This window comes from Nelumbo lutea, chromosome 6 (genome assembly GCF_056320005.1).
Source record: "Nelumbo lutea isolate HS-2025 chromosome 6, American lotus-T2T, whole genome shotgun sequence".
NCBI classification, from domain to species: Eukaryota; Viridiplantae; Streptophyta; class Magnoliopsida; order Proteales; family Nelumbonaceae; genus Nelumbo; species Nelumbo lutea.
Genome location: NC_142689.1, coordinates 4,430,847 through 4,455,517, shown reverse-complemented (window position 1 = coordinate 4,455,517; position 24,671 = coordinate 4,430,847). Strand labels below are relative to the sequence as shown.

The 24,671-nt window shown below is 38.3% G+C and overlaps 2 protein-coding genes across 3 annotated transcripts; both read left to right on the top strand.

Annotated features, from left to right (window-relative positions):
* The first annotated feature begins 1,452 nt into the window (after window positions 1–1,452).
* Window positions 1,453–17,681, top strand: LOC148846936 (CRS1 / YhbY (CRM) domain-containing protein). Of its 2 annotated transcripts, XR_016100814.1 has the most exons (10): window positions 1,453–2,780; window positions 3,156–3,633; window positions 3,711–3,841; window positions 4,785–5,135; window positions 5,259–5,415; window positions 5,532–5,824; window positions 5,938–5,997; window positions 6,141–6,227; window positions 7,376–7,710; window positions 17,499–17,681. XR_016100814.1 is itself a non-coding variant. In XM_088950026.1 (9 exons), exons 1-9 carry the CDS (start codon window positions 1,578–1,580, stop codon window positions 7,448–7,450), a joined length of 2,835 nt encoding a protein of 944 aa, XP_088806152.1. In that variant the 5' UTR covers window positions 1,453–1,577; the 3' UTR covers window positions 7,451–7,760. The 2 variants fall into 2 exon arrangements, 1 of the variants encoding a protein (XP_088806152.1); XM_088950026.1 differs by lacking the exon at window positions 17,499–17,681 and having other exon boundaries at window positions 7,376–7,760.
* Window positions 17,682–21,058: 3,377 nt separating this feature from the next.
* Window positions 21,059–24,306, top strand: LOC148846935 (putative transcription factor bHLH041). The gene is made up of 8 exons (XM_088949465.1): window positions 21,059–21,174; window positions 21,250–21,372; window positions 21,469–21,574; window positions 21,707–21,721; window positions 21,821–21,883; window positions 21,966–22,655; window positions 22,760–23,140; window positions 24,238–24,306. Exons 1-8 carry the CDS (start codon window positions 21,059–21,061, stop codon window positions 24,304–24,306), a joined length of 1,563 nt encoding a protein of 520 aa, XP_088805591.1.
* Window positions 24,307–24,671: the final 365 nt, after the last annotated feature.

The following is a 24,671-nucleotide window of genomic DNA, read 5'->3' as shown; positions in this document are numbered from 1 at the left end:
ACTTTTAGTTATAGATGCAAACATGAATCCAATAAAGTAATGTACCTTCTTTAACAAAAGTCCATTTTGAATTCAAATTTATTTCAAAATTTTAATGAAAAATTACATCGCATGGCTTGGAAATTGTATTTTCTGTTATTGTCAATGCATAAATGCATTATTGTCAAACATTAGCAAAATTAAATCAGAGTGCATATTTACATTAAACCATCATTTACACTCTATTTGCACTGTTTCCAAATGCAACCTTAGGAAAAGTTGGATTGATTACTAAACACTTTAATATTTCATTGGATATTATCTGATTAATTTATTCAATAATAAACTAAAAGATAAAGCAATAAGTCATTCAACTCAGCCACTTCAACCATTATCAAACAACCCCTAAACCTTGCCCCACTCTTATACCCCTCTTAACTTATAACAAATTACTTCTCATTGGTGTTGTAGATGGTCTTTTCCACGACTGTTACGAGTTTGGCATGGCACACTAGACTGCCCAAGCCCAACCCAAATGTATTGGCCCAGGTCCAACTTGTAGCCTAAAACTCAAATTCAACCTGTGGAAAAGTATAGATTGGATTAGGTTAGGATTGATTTGGAATTGCACAAATCACTAAGCTACCCACGAGACACAAATCCGAGAGTTGAAATAACCCTCCTCCATCCAGGCTCGATCGGGATTAGTAGTATGAAACAAAGGCAAAAAGTTATCTAATTAGCTATATGGAGGGAAAGTATCTGACAAATTGAAATGTTAATAGGGCTCTACCAACATACGACATGTTAGTTCTCATAGCCGTTGGAGGACATGCATCCTACCATTTTCAGATTTAAACCTTAATCCTATGATCGAAAATTTAAATCCTTAAACCCTAACCTCAAAATTTAAATTCTAAACCCTTAAATTGTAAAGCCTAAATCTCTAACCCTAAATTTATTATATAAAATGACTTTGGTAGAAGGTTGTTTTCCAACGGGAGATCGGATCACCTACTAACAAATATATGTTTCAAACCTCTACCAATTTCATCTCACACCGCATATATAGCAGGTCCCAAGTGGGTCTCAATTTCAAGTTAAGAGGTGCCGTGTGAGCTGGTAGAGAGTAAGAGTTAATTATTTTTCTATTTGTTTTGATGCATTATTGGATAAATGTTTGGAGTTTACATCGCCTCGCAAGGCACACCTCACAGAATATCTCAACCATGTATGGGGAACATCTCCCAATGTCAAATATGATAGTTGGTTCGGAATTCAAATTCATACTGAAATGTGCATGTAGAACGATGACGTGATATGGGAAAAAAGGGATCTGTTCCTCACACTTGGGTGCCTCATATGCACATTGGGAACATATCCAGTGAATAATAACTTAAAAACATGGTAGATGTTCCCAATACATGCTAGGATATATATGTGAAGCGCTCTATGGTAGATGTCAGCATGTTAACGGAGACGCCTTTCGCTGGCAACAAATGCCGTTACCTTCTGAGTTGCAAATCCCTAAATCTTTTGGAGTTTGGCTTTAGTCGCAGCAAATTCTGTTTGGACAGCCTTTAAGAATATCTCTAGGCATGAATTTGCCCTTAGTGAAGCCGGTCTTAATTTTTTATGATGATGGATGGATGATATATCATTGGAAGATGTTTCAATATACGGCAGAAATGTGCTGTGGACGTTGTGGGGGCAATCTTGTAGGGGCTGATTCGATCTCAGTCCAGAACCTGAGCCCTGAGGTGCTGGACAAGTTAGAGAAGTTCCACCAGGTCCCGACCCTCTCATCCTCCATGGCGTTCTCCCTGTCGTGTTCATTCAACATCTTTCCATTTTCTTTTTCCATACCTGCTTCTCCTCCTCTTTCCAATCTCATTTTCCAACGCAATAGGCCGTCTTCAGCCGGCCTCAGAACTCTCAAACTCGAAAGGTTTTGTTCCTCTGTCGAAATTGAAACTAAGGGACCCCATACAGAAGTTGCTCGCAAGACCAAAAAGAAGAGAAAGCTCAAACCAAGTTTCTACGACCAAATTCGTGATCGATGGTCTCTCAAGCTTGGCTCTCCAAGAGAAAGACTGCCATGGCAAGAGCAAGAATCACAAGGGCAAGAAGAGACAGGAAATGATCAATCTTCTTCTGCTCCTAATTCCTCAGAGGGAGATGGCGGGAACCCGTCATTCGATGACTTGGCGAGTTTCGCTCTAGGAAATCGCTCAGTTTCGGCTCCTTGGAGTCACGGCGACAAACCCAGAAAACCCCATTTCGACTCTACAACCGAAATTGTCCAAAATAGTTTAAACAACGGCGGAAAATTTGCTGAAGTTCATTACTTTTCTGAAAAGAGTAGCATTCCTAAGATTAGTGAAGATAGTGTAGTTAATCATAGTGGAAACTTGAAAGAAGAACAAGGAAGTGATTATATTCGGGATGACAGTATTAAGATTGGACCCCCCCTAACTGGGTTTTCTGGAGAGCAGTCAACTGGTAATGGTGATTCGGTTAGATTACCTTGGGAAAAGGAGAAATTTTTGGAGTCTGTGGATCGAGGTAGGTGGAGGAGGAGCACCACGGAGCTGGCGGCGAAGAAAGTTCCTGAACCTGAGTTGCGGAGGCTTAGAAATGTTGCTTTGAGAATGAAGGAAAGGATAAAAGTTGGAGCTGCAGGCATTACACAGGATTTGGTGGACTCCATTATTGAAAAGTGGAAGGAAGATGAAGTGGTGAAATTAAAATTTGAAGGGCCACCTGCCCTTAACATGAAGAGGACCCATGAAGCCTTAGAGGTTAGTATGTTTACGTATTATTCCTAGTTCCCCCACGGCTCCAATCCCATATGAAAACATCTTCTGATTCTTTCCAGTCTCCTTGAAGTCATTTTCAGTATATATGCTTCCAATCAAATGCCAACTTAGTAAGAGATATCAATTTGGTGTTGTTGGAGCTTCCATTAACTGAAATTGGTCACGTAATACAAATTTTTTACAATGTGTAATTGTGGAGTTCTTGAACTCGTTTTCTATTTCTTGCAAATGCATCCTTTTTTCTTTGAACTCGTTTTCTTTTTCTTTTTCTTTGTATGTTGAACGGACAGTTCAGAATTGGTCATTAATGTAGATTGGTTTTAATATTTTTACTTTTTTATGTTCTGTTTCTATCAGAGTAAAACTAGAGGCTTGGTTATCTGGAGGTCTGGCAGTTCAGTTGTGCTGTACAGGGGAATGTCGTACAAATTTCCTTGTGTGGAATCATATATAAAAGTCAATCAAGCTAATCCAGATATTGCGTCTCATTCGAAAGAGTCAAAGATTGATTTTAGTGGGAATATTTGCGTAACTGATGCAATTCAGACTACGGAGTCATCTAGTACTGGGACTATGACATATGATAAGGATCTGTCCAGAGAACTCATGGATATGACTGATCTCAACAATTTGTTGGATGAGTTGGGTCCGCGATTCAGAGATTGGTCAGGCTGTGAACCAAAGCCTGTTGATGCAGACTTACTTCCTTGTGTGGTTCCTGGCTACAAACCTCCGTTTAGACTTCTGCCTTATGGGATAAGACATTGCCTGAAAAATAAGGAGATGACATCTTTCCGTAGGCTTGCAAGATCAATGCTCCCTCATTTTGCATTGGGTATGTCAGTGATGACATCTGCCAAATTATCACATTTGCATCTGTACTATGATTTTGATAGGACTTAATTGTTGTAGGAAGAAACAGACAACTACAAGGCCTTGCTAGGGCTATGGTGAAGTTGTGGGAAAGAAGTGAAATTGCTAAGATAGCCATCAAACGTGGTGTGCAAAATACCTGTAATGAGAGAATGGCAGAAGAACTCAAGGTGAGATATCATAGCTTCTTGAGTATGGAATTTACAAAATTTTCTGTGTTCAACTATGGACTATACTTATTGTAAGAATGCCAAAAGGGTTTGCACAGTGGTGAAACACAGATATGTCCAATTTTGGAGAATTGGATTTGGACCTCCCATTAAATGTATTCCATCAAGGAGACTCCATGTGCCAAAAAATCACAATGCAATGTCAAACATGATTCTTGGCTTATGTGATTTTTGATGTGGGGATACTTTCACTGGTAGGATATGATCCTCTGTAAATGGGACATTTCTCCAATGTGTAGTGGGGTTTGATAATTCTCATGGTAACCCTGGCTTTGATGCTACAACTTGTAATCTCAGAATATCATGTGAAATGTTAATATGCATGGTCTACATGGTAATATGTGATCTTATAATTTGTGTACAAAATTAAGATCAAGTATTCTCCTTCATAGGTAAAGCCATGTGCTTTTCTATTGCTTGTCCACTGAGTTTTCATCCAAGTTGAAAGCTGTACTCTTTCACTGGGGACCTTTTCAATTTTTATCATGTGTTAGGGATGTTAGTAGAGGATAATCCAATACATTAAGATGGTATTATTTTGTGGATTCAAATCATGTTAACTTCTGTTATTCTGCTGTGTATGGGTAAAAATGATTTAATCGCTTGACAGGTCTGCAAAGTCTACCAAAGGAACAAAACACATGCATGCACATACACACATAGCATTGGGAAATAGGATGGTGATACATTTTAAACTATCTAGTCACAAGGAAATACATAGGATATAAACAAGAAAATATATTCATCTGTACTTCTTGATGATTCAATATGCATATTTGAATGTTTGGGGCTGCACATCCATTTTTAGTAACATCTTAAAGTCCAATATCATATGTTTGAGCTTCATAGTTTCTTTTTACCTAAAACTAGTTTGTTGGTGCAGAGATTAACAGGGGGGACACTTCTCTCTAGAAACAAGGATTATATCGTTTTTTACAGGGGTAATGACTTCTTGTCACCTGTTATGACGGAAGCACTAGTAGAAAGGAAGAAATTAGCAGAGTTGCGACAGGATGAGGAAGAACAAGCACGTCAGAGGGCTTTGGCTTTAATTATTTCAAATGCCAAAGCTACTAAAGGTCCATTGGTTGCTGGTACTCTTGCTGAAACTGTTGCAGCAAACTCTCGTTGGGCAAAGCAACCAAGCAGTAAAGATATGCAGAAAATGATGAAAGATGCAGCTTTATCTAGACATGCTTCCCTAGTCAGATACCTTGAGAAGAAGCTAACTCAAGTAAGTGTTGTGACTGCACTAAATACCCACCCAACCATTTAACCTACTCATCCTTGCCACTCCCCACCTCCTATTTCTTGTTTTTCATTTTTTTTTTTTGGGTTTGGTTTCTGCATTGTATAGGCACAAGAGAAGGTCAAAAAGGCGGAGAAGACTTTAAGAAAAGTGCAAGAGTTTCTGAAGCCAACAGAGCTCCCAACTGATTTAGAGACCCTAACTGATGAGGAAAGATATTTGTTTCGTAAAATGGGTCTTAGCATGAAACCCTTTTTGCTTTTAGGTAATTTTGTCCTCCAAGCACCTCCAAAGAATTCCATTCCAATTATGCTCTTAATGGGTTCAGTACCTAATAACTAGTTAATGAAACACAAAATATATTTTTGATTTTCGTTTTAGGGAGGCGAGGTGTTTTTGATGGTACTGTGGAAAACATGCATTTACATTGGAAATATAGGGAACTAGTCAAGATAATTGTCAAGAGGAAAAGTTTTGCACAAATTAAGCATATTGCAATTTCCCTTGAGGCGGAGAGTGGTGGATTGCTAATTTCAGTAGATAAAACAACCAAAGGCTTTGCCATAATCATCTATCGTGGAAAGAATTATCAGCGCCCACATGCATTGAGGCCGCAGAATCTGTTAACAAGGAAACAAGCATTGATGCGATCAATCGAGCTTCAGAGACGTGAGGTATGAACATGAGTTGCATTTATTGTTGTTTGTCTTGAGCTGATATTGTAAATTTGTAATGAATTCTTTTTTGAGGGTACACTTTTGGTTACACCCCATTAAAATATTTTCAGGCTCTGAACCATCACATCTCAAGACTGCGCCAAAGAATTGAGAATCTCAAATCTGAACTAGTATGGTTACCTTCAATTTCACAAATGATGTGTTTATGTAATATCTAATGACACCTATTGTCACTGATTTCTGACAAGTTTCCATGAATTATTCCTATATTCTAATGGACATTTCCCTTCTCCCTTATTTCTCTTTTTCACAGAATCAATTGGAGGCTGTTCAGGAGACAGGAGATGAATCTCTGTACTTAAGGCTGGATGGTGCTTATTCTTCTGATGATGACATGGAGGTAAGCAAATCAGTAGTCTTGTCTAAATTACTGATGGTTTCATTTTAAATTGTGTCTAAGTAGCGGCTTTATTAAATGGATATTGTGAAACAATGGTTTTATATGAAGGTTAGTGTAGAATGAAAAGGAGAAAAGGCCTACTGTGGTAAACATGTAAGCGAATTAGGTAGATATAATGTGTTTAGAGAAGATATTGGTGGGTTTAGGATGACTAAAAAACAGAGTTTTGAAGATATTTGTGTAAGGGAGAAAAAATAGTTATAGGCACAACCTTTAACAGCACAATGTTCAGCCTAGAATAATAGCTTTATAATCTATGAGATACATCAATGAGAGGCACAATGTACTTGTGGTCACAACAAACAAGAAGAGAAAGGGGTGGGAGATAAAATACCTCAAAAGGCACAACAAACAAACACAGCTTCAAGTCATTTCATATTTATTCTATTCCTTAAGGCTATGTTTGGTTTGAAGGAAAATGTAGGGAAAGGAAGAGAAAGGTAGGGAAACCTTTACAAACCTTGTATCGGTTTCCCTGTCTTTCCCTTCCTTTCCCTACCTTTTCCTTTAAACCAAACATAGCCTAAGTGAAAACTTGCAATATATTTGTAAGCTCTAGGTAGGCTAATCCTAGGCTGCCTTGAAAAACTCAAATGTTAGATGACCAATAAATTCTAACCCCTCTTTAAAGAAATTAGGAACCAACTTGATCTGAAGAAACCAGAAATTATTAAGCAATTTGTAATTTTACTATAAATGTAGATTATGGGAATTAAAGTAATTCAAATTTTATTAAGAATAGTAAATTTATGGAAATTGATGCTTAAACTTACAACCACCTCCACGGCTTTCCTTCAATTGAATTTCCTATATTAAGGGATTCCTGAGTTGTTCAATTGAATTTTCTAATTATAGCTTTCAGAAAAGAAGAAAGATATTTTTCAAATTATGCCTTTTATGTATTGTGCAACATAAATGTCTACTTACTGCTTTCTCATTCAATATTTGTGGGATCAAAACGCCATCTTTACCCCTTGTAATGAGACAAAACATCTATGAGGAGTTTCCTTTTGTTTTACACGTGTATTTCCACCTTATTTATTATTTTTTGTTAGTTTCATCAACCGACATTGCATTTCTTCTACCAGGATGAAGGTGAAGAGGCATATCTCGAAACATATGACGATGGTGATGACAATGATGATAGTAACTCCTCTAATTAGGAGAATAATCAATTTCATGACTAAGTAGACTAACTGGAGACTTCTTTTGACTTCATCGGTAAAAGGATATTCCAAAGGAGAAATGCATTTAGAACTGTATTTTAAGCTTCCAATGTGGTTCCTCAAAGTTTTACAAGTACCTGCAAGAGGGATAAGAAGAGAATTGTAATAGATTAACCTACACAACTTGAGCTCTTATAGTCAGCTTCTTTCTTACATTCGACAACTGTACATGGAGACTGTATGAGTGCAACAGTGAGGTGTGGATCTTTGTTATTTATAATTTTATGATGCTCATATTCTTCTAGAAGGTAAGATCTTATATTTCATTCCAAATTTATAATGGTTGGTTTCTGGACAAGTGGTTAATGATCTGGAGGAGTATAATAGATGCTATATTGCAATATTAAACATATTTTACACCCTCACTATGTTCTAGTTATGGGACACCCCCGCTCCCTGGCGCATCATGTTCCTATCCTCAGCTTTAGGAGAATCTTGTTTGAGCTCCAGTTCACCTGTTTTCAGGTTTTAGAGTATGTATTTAGGTTCATGGGCAAGTATAACATTAGTTGGTTTTAACAACCCAAGTTGGTTCTCCTTGTAAAGCAGTCATACCTACTTTGGTTTTTGCCTGTGAATCCAATATGGGCCTTTTCCTAAAGAGGTATGAGTCAGTACAATATATTGGACTATAACAGTGAATTTTATAGTTGAGTAAATATAACCGCCAGTATAGATCCGTTTTTTTTGCAGTGGTTATACAAAAGCACCGCTATAGGTATAATATTTTTTTTTGGAAAAAGGTAAAGTACTTTATTCATCATATTGAAGAGAGATACAAGACCCAGACTACTAAATCTGCCTGGGCACAATACACATTACAAGCTCATACAAGACTTAGAGCAAAACAACAGGGGTACATTCTCGACCTCTGGTTTTAAAATTCCTCATTCACCGACACCCAGGAGCATAGCTTCCCCACGGCTCTCTGCACAATTTCATCCGGGCTTTTAAATTTACCACAGAAAATTCTGCTATTCCTTTCAGTCCAAATGGACCAAAACACAGCTTCTGGGATGGAACTCCAAACAATCTTTCCTTTCTTGACGAGACCTCAACTCTCCATCGCATCAGCAGCTCCTTCACAGATTTTGGCATGGTCCAGCTAATCTCCAAAACCTTAAGAAAATGCCCCCAGATCACAGACGAAACTGGACAGTGGATGCACAAGTGCTCTGTAGTTTCTGCACTCTTTCCACACAAACCACAAGAGAGATCCAGGATCTGAAAACCTCGTCTCTCCACATTAGTCTTGGTCAGACATTTATCAAGGGCCATAGTCCAGACCAGAAAATTGATCTTTGAGGGACTAGTTGGATTCCAAACCTGTCTAACAGGGAAATTCTCATGACCTGAACCACACAACTTCAGAAATAGGGATTTGACTGAAAAACTACCATCTGCATTTCACTTCCAAACCCGTTCATCCTCTGAATTTGAATCAATCATCTGATTTTGGAGCAGCCCCAACAACTCCCGATACTCTTCCACCTCCCAGTCAAACAAATTTCTCCTACAAAGAGGAGTCCAAATGATAGAATCACCAGAAATGCTAAAATTTTCAGGAACAGAAGAATCTTGATTCACAGAAATTTGGAAAAGAAGGGGAAAAACATCAGCCAGTGGACCCACTAAACACCAGGGGTCCTTCCAAAATTTGATTCTATCCCCCTTACTAGCTTTAAATCTGATCCCGTCCAGGAAGAGAGGAGTGTTCTTCAAGATACCTGCCCAGAAGGATCTTCCCCCATTAAGATTAGGCTCCTTAGATCTCCAATCACCCCATTCCACACCATACTTAGCTGCAATGAGACTTCACCATGCATTCCTCTGCTATAGGTATAATATAGCAGCAAATGATATAACGGTGGTTATGAAACTGCCACTGTATACCTCTTTTAGCATTGCTTTATCATAACTTTCACTGTAGACAATTGGCAGTCAGATTAAAATAGAAATATTTTATTTTAAGAGTTCAGATTGAGCCATAATCAACAATTCAAATTTAACTTGAATGAAAACAAAAAAGAAGGAACATTGGCATCTCTCACAGACACATTTAACCCTACTCATGAAAGCACAACTCAAGGCCTCAAACAGCAAGGTTTCTGGCTCATCGCAGAAGTTAAAGCAAAATGGGTAAGGGGGAAAAGAGACAGCTGTAACGCCTACACTGCCACCATGGGTTGTATTCTTAGTTGCAGTAAGGGTACCTCTTCATCGGCTCTGTCATAGAAGAGGATTTCCCCTTCTTGGCTGAAGATCTCTGCTCAGGATTTTTTTAGATGACATCTGCAAGTTCACGAAGGAGGGTTCGAGTCCTCAGATTGGTGCCATTTCTTCATGATTCTCACACTGCTAATGCTTGCATTGGCAGGATTTCCTGAAGAAAATGAAAGCACATAAAGATGAAAATTTGAAATTCTGATCTCCTTTGGCAATCTTAGGGGCTTGCTTGTTGCAGTGGTAAAACCTTAAATTATTAGGCTGACAAGTGTGACTGCGAGCACGGGTTTGCATCTTGTGAGCTGCCACTTTGGGCGATGGCCCTTTCTACTTACTGGTTCTGGTGTCGGGTGTTTTTAGTTCTCCCAGACTTGCAACATCCTTATTTTTATGCAACCATCGCATTTTTCTTTTTTCTATTTTCCACCCACATATTACATTATATATTCTCCTTCAAACTTGCTCTTTCTTTCCTTAGGTAGTGAGCCCAGCCATGACAAAAGTGCAGGAAAAGAAAAGGTAAGCAATTTTCATATTCATTGCATTGCAAATTATTGAATGGTAAGAAAGGTTTGTCTTCTTGACTAGTTCTAAATAGAAAGCATTTTGAGTAGAGGAAAAAATTAATTCTTACATTCTTTAGATCCTCATGTAAATGGTTGACCTTCTGCAAAATGCGGCATTCAAATGAATATACCGATTCCATCTCTGAGCTTTCTTCACCACTTTCCACACGATGCACCCTAGAAACAACAACAATAGCAGTAGCAACAACCACAACAACAATTTGAATGCTTTGTACCATCTGGCATAGGAATCCTGAGGAATGAGAATGGCAATATTATATCCTTATTCTCAGGTCCGGTGGGAATAGGGGATTCCACAGGAGCTGAGTTGTTGGCTGCAGTATAAGGAATTCAGATTGTGAATCAACTAGGAGTGGAGAACCTATTAATTAAAGGGGATTCTAAGGTGATTGTGGGCTGGTTGTGAAATCCAGACTCAGTTGGGGAGGCTGCATCTCGTGCCTCCCCAAGGGATGCTTGTAAAGTTTTATTCTGATTGATTAATGAACTCAATTTCAACTATCAAAAAAAAAAAAAAAAAAACAAGAAGCCAGTACTACAAAAGAGAACTCAAATAAAGTAGAACCTCAATGACCCTTGAAAAATTCAATAAAGTAGAACTATATTAAGATCAATTTATTTTATATTTTTGAAAAGGTAAGGTAATTTTATTGAAAATTGAAAGAAGATACAACAGAAGTCTGTCAAAAAATGGATAGACCAGAACTCAACAACAGACGCCAAAAAGGCTGAGTCCTTAGATACCGGAATACATTCATATGATTGAAAGCTGGATTGACAGCAACCCAGGAAACCAGTTTACTGACAACAACCCAAGATCAATTAAATTAACCTGCTAGTGCCAATGCTCAAAGCAGTTACAAAGAAACAAGATAGGGAAGGATTGCACAATCTGTCTGGGATTTGCTTCAATCAAGGTTTAAAATGTCTATGTTGGTGGAAATGTCGGTCATCCAAGTATAAGAAATATGTCGGAAATATTGTATGGAAATATTGTAAAAATTATAGACATGGTGGAAACATTGTAAAATATGCAAAATATAGAATGATATTTTATGAAATGACAAAAGAAGCATAGGCACACCTTTTTAAATTATTATCTTGTTCCAAATTATAAAACAAAACTAAGAAACTAAGGTTATAGACAAAAGAATATGTTTTGAAGTTTCCCTGTAAACCTTAAAATTTAGAACTTCATGATAGAATTAGTTAAAGCAGAATTTAAACTCATAGAAAATGTAAATGGTTGCAATAGATCAACCAAATAATCTACCATAGAAACAAAAACTATTATTTAACTCCATGTTTGAAATCAATATTGAGCTAGCTCAAAGTTGTAATCTTGTAAGTTAGGTGGACAATAACTTGTTACTTCACATATCTACAATATCGTCACCAACTTATGTTATAATACTATCTCTTGTAACATGGAAGTGAAAATGGAAATATGTTGTGGATATTATTTCTTGTGCTCCACATAGGTCTGGTAGTGTTCATTGGGGAAATGTTGATTCCAGTAAAATTTCGTGTCGCTACCCATGGAAATGGAAATATGTTGTGAAAATATTAGGGAAATTAGGGACATTTTAAACCATGGCTTCAATAAAATAACATGGTTGTACCTCCCATACATTCTGTACCTGGTGCAGCCTACTCTTGATATTCACAAATACTGCCAGTGATGCCACTTATCCACTTCCACTAAAGTGCAAGTCTATACCACGACCATGTAATCACTTGTTGACTGTTTAGCTGGTTAAATTTCAGCATTCATCAGCAAATACAATAAAATGGTTAAGAGACAAAGAAGGGGGGCCATGGAGATTAAGTCACTATTTAGAGGAGGCCAGGGAATCTTTGGAATGCCTAAATGTAAAGTTAGTTTGGATTCCTAGGGAATACAACCATACAGCAGATGGCTTAGCTAAATGTGGTGCGCTCTTAAAGCATCTACACAGTGACAAACTTCCTCCTTTGTAAATTGTAGGGGTTCTCCCCCTGCTTTGTACACCTCCTCATGTATGTTGTTTTTTTATCAATGAATATATATTAACTTTTCTCAAAAAAAAAACTCAGCATTCAAAAAGCATGCCTTCAGCATGGGATTATTAAGAGTTACAAATAGAATGATTCTTCTCTTTCTTTTTGGTAGATGTGAATATTCACTTGATAAGAAATTTGTGCAAGCATGCTTCTCCTTGCCTCGTGTGCTTATTACAGCAGTCTTTTAACATTGACATGCACGTATTGATCTTGATAAGAAAAGGCATGCCTTCAGCATGGGATTATTAAGAGTTACAAATAGAATGACATTTTTCTTTTTCTTTTTGGTAGATGTGAATATTTACTTGATGAGAAATTTGTGCAAGCATGCGTCTCCTTGCCTTGTGTGCTTATTACAGCAGTCTTTTATCATTGACATGCACGTGTGGCTTGACTAACATATGTGTATTGAAATCTTGTCCTTTTTTTTATTAACTCTCAAGTCTCTACGACTATTGTAAGTTAACCCAATCAAGTAAACATAATTAGAGTCATTTAAAGACAATAAATGACTTAGGTGGACAACTTCTGTTAAGTTTTTCTTTTTCTTTTTCTTTGTTTTTTTGAGTGAAGATAAAATATGGAGATCAAGCTGACAGAATTGGATAGAAGATGGATCAGAAGTGTATGGAGATCAAGAGGAGTTTGTTGGAGTTCGGTGCCGTCCTATGGAGCATCTAGAGGTCTAGTAACCTTATGGAGGGAGGATGTTGTAGAATCAGTGGAGGAGCTAATAGGAAGATTTTCTGTGTCCTTAAATGTTAGGAATGTGGGGGATGGCTTCACTTGGGTTTTAACCAATGTCTATTGGCCAAACTTGTATAGAGAGAGGAATGAGATGTGGGAAGAGTTGTATGCCATACGAGGTCTGTGGGAGGGTCCTTGGTGTCTTGGGGGGGACTTTAATGTAATTAGGTTTTGTACCGAATCTAATAACCCCCAAAGGACAATTACAACCAGCATGAGGAAGTTCAATGATTTCATTAACTGTGGTGTAAAGGAGTTACCCCTCTTACAAGCCAATTTTACATGGTCGAATTTCCAAGAAAACCCCCTTTGCTTAAAATTAGACAAATTCCTCTTTATTGAAGAGTGGGAGAACCATTGGACGAACTTGATGGCTAGAGCCTTACCCAGAGTCACCTCTGATCACTGCCCTATCCAGCTAAGTCCTGAAACCTTAACTTCTGGTCCTCGACCTTTTAGATTTGAGAGTATGTGGTTAACTCATCCATATTTTGTGCACTTGATTGGGGAATGGTGGAGAGAAGAATTAAGAGGAGTGAATTGGAAGGGAGTAAGATTCCACAAAAAAGTTGAAAAGGTTGAGATCCAAAATTAATGAGTGGAGTAGGGAACACTTTGGAAGGATAGAGGAGCAAAAAATTGACTTGATGTCTAGGATTGAGGAACTTGATTCCAAGGAAGCTCAAAGGATGATGAGTGAGCAAGAACGGGTTTTGAGAGGAAATCTAAAGAAGGACCTGGAAGAGGTCCTTTTCAGAGAGGAAATCTCGTGGAGGCAAAAGTTGCGACATAAATGGATTAAGGAAGGGGATGGAAACACTAAATTTTTCCATGCATTGGTTAATGGGAGGAGAAAAAAAATTGTGGCTAAGTTAGAGGTGAATAGGGAGGAACTTACAAATCAAGATGAGATAGCTAGATGTTTTGTGGATCATCTCAAATCAATCTATAGGAAACCGTTGAATAATAGGCCAACCTTGGAAGACTTGGAGTGGACTAGATTGCTTGAAGAACAAGCAAACTGGTTAAAAAGGGACTTTAGTGAAGAGATCAGACAGGTGGTGTTTTCAATGGATAGATCCAAAGCACCTAGTCCAGATGGCTTTACAATGGCTTTATATCAGTATTGTTGGGATGTGTTCAAAGAAGACCTTGTTGGGGTGTTTCAGGAATTTGTAGATAAAAAAAATGGTGAGTTCTGGAGTCAATGCTACCTTCCTAAGGACTATAGGACAATCAGTCTAGTGACAAGAATCTACAAAATCTTGGCTAAAGTATTGTCATTGCGAATTCGAGTAGTACTACCTTCCATCATCAGTCAAGAACAAGGTGCTTTCATGTAGGGAAGGCAAATAACGGATCAGACCCTAATAGCAAATGAGTGCGTGGAGGACATGAGAAAGTCAGGAACCCAAGGTTTCGTTTGTAAACTAGATTTGGAGAAGGCCTATGATCTTGTGGATTGGAGTTTTTTACTAGAGGTCCTAGGGTGCTGTGGGTTTGGAGCTAGATGGTGCAATTGGGTAAAGGGCTGTATTAGTTCTTTCCATTACTCCGTTTTGGTTAATGGGGTGGTGAAAGACTTTTTCCCAGCTTGTAGAGGCCTTAGACAATGTGACCCTCTCTCTCCTTTTCTTTTTACCCTAGTTGCAGATTCTTTAGTAGATTAATCTCTAAAGCAGATAGGGAAGAGGAAGTTAGAGGCTGGAGGAAGGAACAAATGATTTTTTGTGAAGGGGGTGACAGGCGGGAAGTGAGAAATCTCAAAGCATTGTTACAACACTTTGAGAATGTCTCCAATTTGAAGATAAACCTGGATAAGAGTTGTGTGGTAGGGGTTAATCTGAATGAGAGGACTTTGCAGTCTCTGGCGGATTGTTTAGGTTGCCCCATTTCTTCTTGGCCCTTGCAGTATCTCCCTCTAGGGGCTAACCCAAAGGAGAGTAGATTTTGGACCCCAATTTTGGAAAAGTTTGAGAGGAGATTAGCTTCTTGGAAAAAGAACTACATTTCCATAGGGGGTCGAGTGACTTTATTGAGAGCTACCCTAGCAAATTTACCGGTTTATTTTCTCTCTATCTTTAGGACTCCTATTAGGGAAGCTAAGAAGTTGGAGAGGATAATGAGATATTTTCTGTGGGAGCCTGGGGAGGAAAAGAAAGATCATCTAATCAATTGGGAAATAGTTTGTAGGAAAATGGTTGGGATGCGGGTGTATCATGTCAAGCTACGTTGGCATCTCCTTGGAAAGCAATTCAGAGTGTCCTCCCTCAGTTTCTCAACTTGGTCAGGTATGATGTCAACTCTGGTGACTCTATTTTATTTTGGGAAGATACTTGGGTGGGTACCGTTGTCCTTAAGGACAAATTCCTGGCTCTCTATTCTCTTTCCCTTTACAAGGAAAAAATTGTTTCTCATTTTCTTCCTTCTATTATTTCACCCTCTTCCTTAAAGCTGGGACTTTGGTTTTAGGAGAGGTTTGAGGGATGTTGAACTTAGTAGTGCTTCAGAATTGTTGTCTCTTCTTGGCAATGTCTTTCTAGACCCTCTTCGCTCAGATGTGAGGCTTTGGTCCCCTCATCCAAAAGGTTTTTTCACTTGTGCTTCCTTTTTTAAGTCCCTTTGCCCTTCCATGGGACAGTTGGCTTTCCCTGCTAAGGAGATTTGGTTCAGACCTGTTCCTCCTAAAATTATAATATTCTGCTGTGAGGTGTTTTGTAGAAAGATCAATACTCTAGATTGCTTGTAGAAGAAAAGACCTTTCATGGGCTTGCCCCCTAACTGGTGTGTACTTTGCAGGGCTAGTGGTGAGGATTGCTCCCACTTATTTGTATCTTGTTCTTTTTCTAGTGCTATTTGGAGTTAGATCTTTTCTTTGTTTGGATGCAGGTGGAATCTGTCCTCAGAATTAAGTCAGCTGTTCGATCCTTCTTGTTTTGTGTGGCCTACAAAAAAAGGAAAAACGATGTGGAGATGTATTAGAGCAGCAGCCTTGTCGACAATTTGGGAAGAAAGGAATGGCAGGGTGTTCAAAGAAAAGGAAAGAAGCTTACAAACTGTTGAGGATTGTATATTGACCAGAGCCATTCATTGGCTAAGAACTTTGGACTTCTTTCATACGTTTTCCTTTTATGACATCTGGGGTAACTGGAAGGCGGTAGCCACTAGTCATACAAGGAAGGACAAGGCAGCTGCAGTGTGGAAGCCTCCGCCTGAAGGTTGGGCAAAGCTGGATTTTGATGGTAGTAGCCAAGGAAACCCAGGCCCTTTGGGGATTGGAGGGGTGCTGAGAGATAAAGAGAGCAACATCCTAGCTTTGTTTTCAGGCCCTGTGGGAATAGGAGACTCAAATAGAGCAGAGATCTTAGCGGCTGTACAAGGCATCCAGATTGCTGAACAGTTAGGAGTTCAACACTTGATAGTTGAAGGAGACTCTAAAATTGTCATGGGATGGCTGACAAAGCCAGCTTCAGCTATGTGACATTATAGAGATTTATTGAGGAAAGTCGATTGGCTCACAAGAAATATGACAGTTACCTCTCTTTGGGTAGAAAGATCAGCAAATTCCTTAGCAGATGGACTAGCTAAGCAAGGGGTTTCAAGGGATCATTTATTTTGGGCTGCTATGGAATTTTATTTCTGTTTATCCGGTTCTTAACTGATGTATTACTTTGTTAGAAGAGGTAACAGCTCGTGCCTCTTCATGGGTTTCCTGTATTGCCTTGTATTCTGTTTTAATAAATTATTTTCATTTATCAAAAAAAGAAAAAAAAGATCTCTGGCAAGTTCTGTTAAGTTACTAACAGTCACCTGATGAATGTAAGTTTTAGATATGAAAAGTTTTCCCTTTTCTTTTGAAGTTTGCATAAATGACTAGTTTTTCTGACCATTCAAGAGAAGATCTATCCTGTCTCAAAATACACCAAAGGACCTTATGGTACACTTAACAGATTCCATAACACAACAAAAGCGTCTATGCAAAACTAAAAAGACCTGTCCATAGAAAGCTAAAACATGACAAGGTGCCTTATTAACGGCTGAAATTAAATAAATCAAGTTCCCGTTTCTATCAATCTACAAGAATAACCCCCACCCACCCAAAAGATGGAATATCAACTAATTATTTGACATTACAGGTTCCTATTTCAAAATTAAGTGTACAACATATAAAATCAGCAATGTAGGAATATCTTACCCAGTATAAGGATAGCACCAATCCATCTCCAATAATGATGCCCTTATAAAACAATTGAAGATGCAGTTGAAGTATCGCTTCATCAATTTGTGCAAGTGCTATTTTATTTAAATGACTTTTAAATAACCTTTCATATATAACTTGTCTATGTGACAATAAAATTTAACTTTTTTTATTTTTTTTTCAGGTTGAACATATATTAGGGACATTAATAGACATGTGGATGGATGATTGGAAGTCCAATTCTCATTTTTTTACATGTCTTTTTTTGTTTAAATATGTAACAAGACAGCCACTTGTAATACATCACAATGGATGTATGAAAACTCAATTTGGAAATATATATTGTGTCATTATTGAATAGTTACTCATAATTTTGATGTAAAAATACAATAGATGGTCTTTTGCTTAAGCATTACAGGTTATACAAATTAAAAACCTTGTGGATGCGTTTTAATAATTGATTGCTATTAATATTTCTGTTAAAATGACATTGAGTGGCAGTTATAAACCTTTAGCAGTTGTAATTTCCGGCGGATATAACCCCTGCTATAAAGCTATTTATTAAATATTTGTTGTTAAAAAGTTGTTATTGCAGCAGGATATGCATTTTCTATGCTACAGTGGCAGATAAAATCGCCACTAAGACCACGTCAGTGATGAGCTCCCACCCATCCAGGTTTGGTTTTATACTTTCATGAATTATTCCCCACCTTGTTGCATTTCTCTAATGGAGATCCACCTCTCTCTCTCTCTCTCTCTCTCTCTCTCTCTCTTCTGGGGACCAAATCCAACTTCTTTCTTAACTCCTATCTCTTGAAAGAAGAGGTCCGCATAAACCATAAAAGCCCTGTGCGGGGAAAAAAATTAAGTCCCTGCTTTAAGGCATTAATCTTTTCTGTTTACATTTTGCAAGTAGCTTTTTTGGTTTGTTTTTAGGTTTCTATCTACATTACATAAATAGTTGTGCAACTGCTCTTTGGACGATGTTGAGGAGGCAAAATCAAATAAATTGCTTACAGACAATTTTCCTATACATTTCACATTATTTGCATATATATATATAATTGATTGTGTAGCATTTATTGTCCAAAGTTGCCTGGGCTGGCTGGGGTTGTCTTCCCTTAAGAAAAGACGATGTTAGCTGACAGTAAAACGATTTTTTTTATTTGATAGATTGAAAGACAAATCAACACCAGCGAGGGCGAGTACTACCAGCAGCATCTAAAAATATCCTGCAGAAATCACTCCTTTCTTGACCTTCATTAGCTAGTACTCAGTCTGCCCGCAATTCCCTTGCCCTTCTCGTGTGGCTGTAGACTAATCTTGCTTAAATCTGGTTGGCAATCTGACAGCAATCTTCTATCAGTGGTTGGGGATCTTTGAGCAGCCTTGAAGCATCTTGATGAGTGATGGCCAGCAGAGAATCGCCTTTTATAATGATGGATGACCCTGCTCTTACCTACAAAGCTAGTTTATGGCCTCAAGAGCGGCTCATGTTTCTGCTACTGCAATGTTTGTGCAGCCAATTTTACCCATTTTTGCACGTAAAATTTCTCCTCTATAGTTTCTCATTAGGCAGCCAAAATTTCTCCTCCTTTTATCTTGTCCTTGTTAAGTCTTTGTTTGCCTCCATAAACTCTTTAGCATAAGACCAGGCTTCTGAGGGATAGATTTCTGTTATTGAAAATTTTTTCGTTTCTATTTTTCCACTGGTACCAGAAGATATGATCAGGAGGAATTCATAGTTCCCTAGTCAGGAGGTCAAACCAACTACAGGAAACATCCTATTTCTGAGTCTGCATTGGCTCCCCAGTTTTCACCCTACACACGCCCCACTGCCCATCTCAACTTACATTGGGAACATCTCCTATCATGGATTTTAAAAACGAACCGGTGACCGAACCGGTCAGGGGTTCAGTTATCGGTTTGAACAGTCTGACCGTCCAACCCGAATGGCTGGCCCACTCTGACAAAAAAAATAAAAAATTTTAAAAATTTGGAAAACGTTCAGAACGGTTTGAACGGTTCGACTGTCCGGTCCAGTCTAGTTTTGAGAACAGTGTCTCCTATACTTGCCATGGAGAGATATTCTCAATGCACGGTTGGAATGTATTGTGGCCTCGTGGGGCGTTGAGTCAGGAGCCAATGAGATCACTTCTATTTCTACCCTATTGCATGATGATATGGCCAACCCTAGATGCCCATTTGGTAGAGGATGCTTTGGATTGGCCACCAGTTGAATATTATAGTCTGAACCAGCCCATATAGAAATGCAGGCTGGATCTGTCTGGGCTGGGGTTGGACCCGCACAAGTATCACCGTTGTACCTAAATTGTTTTCCAGATGCATCAGAACCCACAGTATCAAAGGCTGAATATGCATGGCCAATTGTTTTGTTGTTGCCTCTCGAAACGGAATTTTTCTTTTTTTAATATAATAGACAGGGACTACTGGGACTTGTGGTCTGAAAATTAATGTATAATCTTCTAGAACCCAAAGTGAGAACAAGCTGACCCGATATATGAGATGATCTTGACAATTGAATGGGTAGACCTTTCTTTGATTGAAAGTCAAATTAATTAATTCACAGGAATGCTACCATTACCATGTGGCATGTGCATATGATGTAAGCCCTGAATTGGGTCAAATAATTAGATGAAAGGCATACACACAAATACTTGAATTTTTCAAGTTATAATAGTTGGTTTGGACGTTCACACGACACGAGGATGGGACTAATCCATCACAAATTGACAATGTCTTCGGTCTTCATACTTCCAACGGTCCGAAGAATGGTCTTTGGCGGTGGTGGTAGATACATTTCGGAAAAAAGGAAAAGAAAAAAAAAAAAACAGGGCCCAGAACAAATGGAATATTTAGGGTTTGTTTGGCTGACGGTCAGAACAAGAATTGGAATTAAATTCCTTATGATATGTACGATTTATAAGGGGATTGACATCAGGTAAAGAGATAAGATTTAGGGGGTTTTAAGTCATTTGTCTTTTTATTTATATTTTTGGCCGAAATTAGATTCTCATTTCCAAGAAGAAAGGCAGACTGACCTTTTCCTCAAATAAGGGAATACCATTTTGCCAAAAATGAGAATCCGAATCCCATTCTGTCCAACCAAATGGTTTATAATTAAATGGAGCATTACAGTTTTCCCATGAACCAGACGGACCTTAAGATATAACAGAGTGGATTTTTATAGATTCTTTCATCTCATAAATATTAATATGGAAGAAAGTATTTATCACAGCACAAGTAAGATATTTTAACATATATGGGGGTTTGCAACAATGCATTTAGAAAGTCAATAAAAATTGAATAAAACCATAAGAAGAGGAGAGAATGGGATTGAGGCATTCCATAATTAATTTGACAAATTCCATTTGGCTGGCTCCTTTGACGTCTTTCAAAACTCAAACCTTTGACGCTTTGACCCATTACTTTCTTCCCAAACTTTTGTGGGTTGCTTAATTATTTATTCACCCACCCATTCTCCTTTTTCTTACCAAAAGAGAAAAAAAAAAAGAAAGAAAAATCTCCCATTGCTATTATCCACTTGCTTTCTAATTTTCTATTGCTATTTTCTGCATGCCATGGTTGTCAATGCTTACTCTTTCCATATATATAAAAGAGACAAGGAGAGTAGGAACAAAATAACATAAAATTAAATACCCCAAGTCCCAACAACTAATCAAGGATTTTCAGGAAGGCAGGAGTAGGAGTCTGTGCGCCTCCATGGACTCTGTCTTCTTCCTTGGACAAGAGGACCGTACCAGCTTTCTTCGGACCATAGCTCAATCTGTTGGCTGCTCTTATTGTTGTTTGTGGTTTTATTATCCCCATCCATTTAAGTAAGAAACAATCCATCTCTCTCTCTCTCTCTCTCTCTCTGGTTTATATCGTGCGTAATTAATTTTGATCACCAGCTGTTTAATCTCTTGGGACTGTTGGTACCATGATGAAAGCAACCAGCCCAGCTCCTCCTCTGGAAGTCTTGCCCGAAGGCTCTTTGAAGATTACAGGTTATCACTCTGCAACATCGATAATAGGTAAGCTGGGTACTGTCGCCGTATATGGTTACTAGCTCCATTTTTTATCGGTTATGTTTTGGTAATGTATTCAATATTTAATTTTCACTGCTTCAGCTGTGTACCAGGATTAGCTTTCAAGGAAGGTATTCCCTATATGGAGCTTAATGAATTGGAGCTTCAAAGTCGAGCTTCAACTGAAACCCAACGTCGATTCTATCGGGTAAGAAATGAAGGACGACATCACATGGAGGGACAGAGTGCCTTTTGTTAAGTTGAGAATGAATAAACAGTTTTGATGATCGTGTTGTGTGTGTGTGTGTGTGTTTTTTTCCTTTTTTTGTGATTGTAACAGGAAGCTAGGATCAAGGTTCGTCCGACGAACACAACTTCTCTTTGCTTCTCCAGATTGAAGATATGTTGAACAATATTATCATCAATTTTTTTTTGTTAATTTAATTTCCAACAGGCTGCAGCATTCATGGGCTGCAAAAGTGGAGAGATTGAGATAGGAACGATGAATCCAACTCAGGTATCGAACCCACATTCTATAGTGTGTACTGATATGTTTTTCATGAACTTCTCTCAGAATTATATTGGCCTTTGTTGAACAGATCAACATGGAAATGGAGATCAGGAAGTTCTTTCCCGAAGACTTGAATCAACAGCTTCAATTTAGAGAACAACTTCATCACCAACAGGATCAGAACCGTTCTTCATCATCACCGAGTTCAATGTCCGTGAGTAGCCCGGAGTACTCATCGCTTGTATTCAGTATCCCGAGTACTTGTAGCATGCCTAAAACCCTGAAGGAAGCACCCATTAAGAAAGCAATCCTTCCAGCGCCGACCGAAACTATGCCAGTAGTCCAGCAGCAAACCACGCAACCTTTCCAACGTCTTAGTAGCATTCGTTTTCCAAGTTGGGAGAGCGACGATGCGGCAATGACAAGAGCCATGCTCGCGGTTATTTCTTCTCCTTCGACGTCCTCATCATCTCATCATCACCAGTTGCAGTCCCACGGTTACAAACTGAGCCAACATAAGAGCGCTTTCAAGGATTACATCTCCGCTCTTGCACCCATCGTTAACGTTCCAATAACAGCCAATATACGCAGAAATAATATGCAGAAGCGCGCAATTGCCTTCATTAAAAGCTTGTATTTAAAGAGGAACGAAGAAGAAATGCAAGCAACCCGCCAAACAAGCAATCTGTCATATCATATCATATCAGAGCGTAAGCGTCGAGCGAAGCTTAACGAAAGCTTTCGTGCATTGAGTTCACTACTTCCTCCAGGGTCCAAGGTCTGTATCGAATTCAAAATATATATGGTTCTCTTGGGAAAAAGAAAAAAAAAAAAATCTGTGTCCAAGGCTGACCTTATTTCATTTGATTTTTGCTTTGATAGAAAAACAATTTGTCGGTGCTTTCCAGCACTAGGGAATACTTGATCGCTTTGAAGGCTCAAGTTCTTCAGCTCCAGCAACAGAACAGATTACCGGAGGGGCGACTTGTGTCTGCAGCAAGAGAAGCTAGTGAAGAAGATAACGCTTCTCCAAATGAAAGAATAGATATACGAGTTGTCCATGCCGCAGAATCAACATCGGAAGAGCGCCAAGTTGAAGTGCGAGTGACTGTTATTCAAGACTGTGATTTGTTGGAGCTGGGTATCCGCCTACTCGAATTTATTAAACAAACTAGGGTCGCTAGCTTAGTTTCAATGGAAGCCAACACCCAGATGCAGCAAATGGGCTCATTTAAACGACTAACCTTGAAATTAAATATTAAGGTAAGGATGTTAAGATATAAACTCTAGGGGGGTGAGCATATGGATTGGATAGGTTCTACCCGGAACCATTGTAATCGACCTCGAACATTACTGGCCTTGAACCACCCTACCCAATTGGTTATGAGGTAGGGTCTGTTTTAGGGGTGATCATTTCTGCCCAGCCCGGAAAATTCCGGCTTGGGCCTAATTTTTTAGGCCCAGCCCGGATATTTATAAATAATATATATCTTTATATATATATATATTATTTAAAAATATTTGATAATTAATGTTATATATATTAAATAGAGATTTGTAGGAAATTAAAGATTTTAATCCTAGGGTCCAAAGTCTTACCAAATTTTAATTTAGTATTTAATGAAATATAGAAATTACTAAACCCTAATCTTCCTGTTCTTGGCTCTCTCTCTCTCACCAATTTCACAGAACCACCAATTGAAACTTATAAATTACAATGTATAATTATTTAATTTCTTTTATGTTAGAAGCTTTTATCTTGATATTAAGTTTAAAGTTTCTTACAGGTTATTATAGTCTCCACGACAATAAGTGAAAAAAAAAAGTATAATTGTTAAATTTTGGAACTGCAATATAATAATTAAGCCTGGAATCTTGGCCTGGCCTGACCTAGAGCCATGTAGGGTCAGGCCTGGGCTTAGCCTAAGCCCATTGTTATGAAGGCAATGCCTAGGCCTGACCCATGATCACCCCTAGTCTGGTTCCTATAGGGGTTTACCCGACTTGAAGATGTGAATATTTGAACCCAATCACTCAGAGATACAAAGATCAAAGCCTTAAGTTTTGAAATTATTATTATTATTATTATTATACAAATATATATAATACAAATACATACAAAATACAAAGTTTTGAATTTCACAGATAAACCCTAGAACTGTAAAGACTAGAACCAACCCTTGAACTGATATTGACATGATAGGAATCGGTTTCAGGTTCTACATTGAAACCAAACTGTACCGATCCATATTCACCCTCCCCCCTGATAATAATTGATAAATGATTTATTCTTAGAAATTATGTTGGAGATAACAATGTGACGTTGATCAATTTAGTAATTGTCATGTTGTTAATTGCAGGGGAGTGAATGGGACGAGGCTACCTTCCGGGAAAGCATAGCCAGGGTTGTTGCTAACCTGCCAACATGAAAAATGGAACTGTCTTTGGTCTGCTTTTTCCTTTGGAGTCTTCTGAAGTACCAATCTTCAGCTTGCATATAATAGAACAACTAGCGATGAATCATTTATCGTCTTATTGATAATATACAAATATGTCGCCCATTTTGACTATTGACTGGACTTGTTTGGAAGGGTTGGGTAGGGACAGAGACACAGAGGGAGAGGGAGGGGGTGTCCATATTTCTCGACTTTTAAAAGAATTCTAGTATTCAATGACACCGACGCTTCGAAAAGGAGAAAAAGAGAAGGTCATCAATTCATAAACGTCCAAATTCTGTATTTCTATATTTAATTTAGGGATTGGTTATTACATACCTACCCAGATCACAGACCAT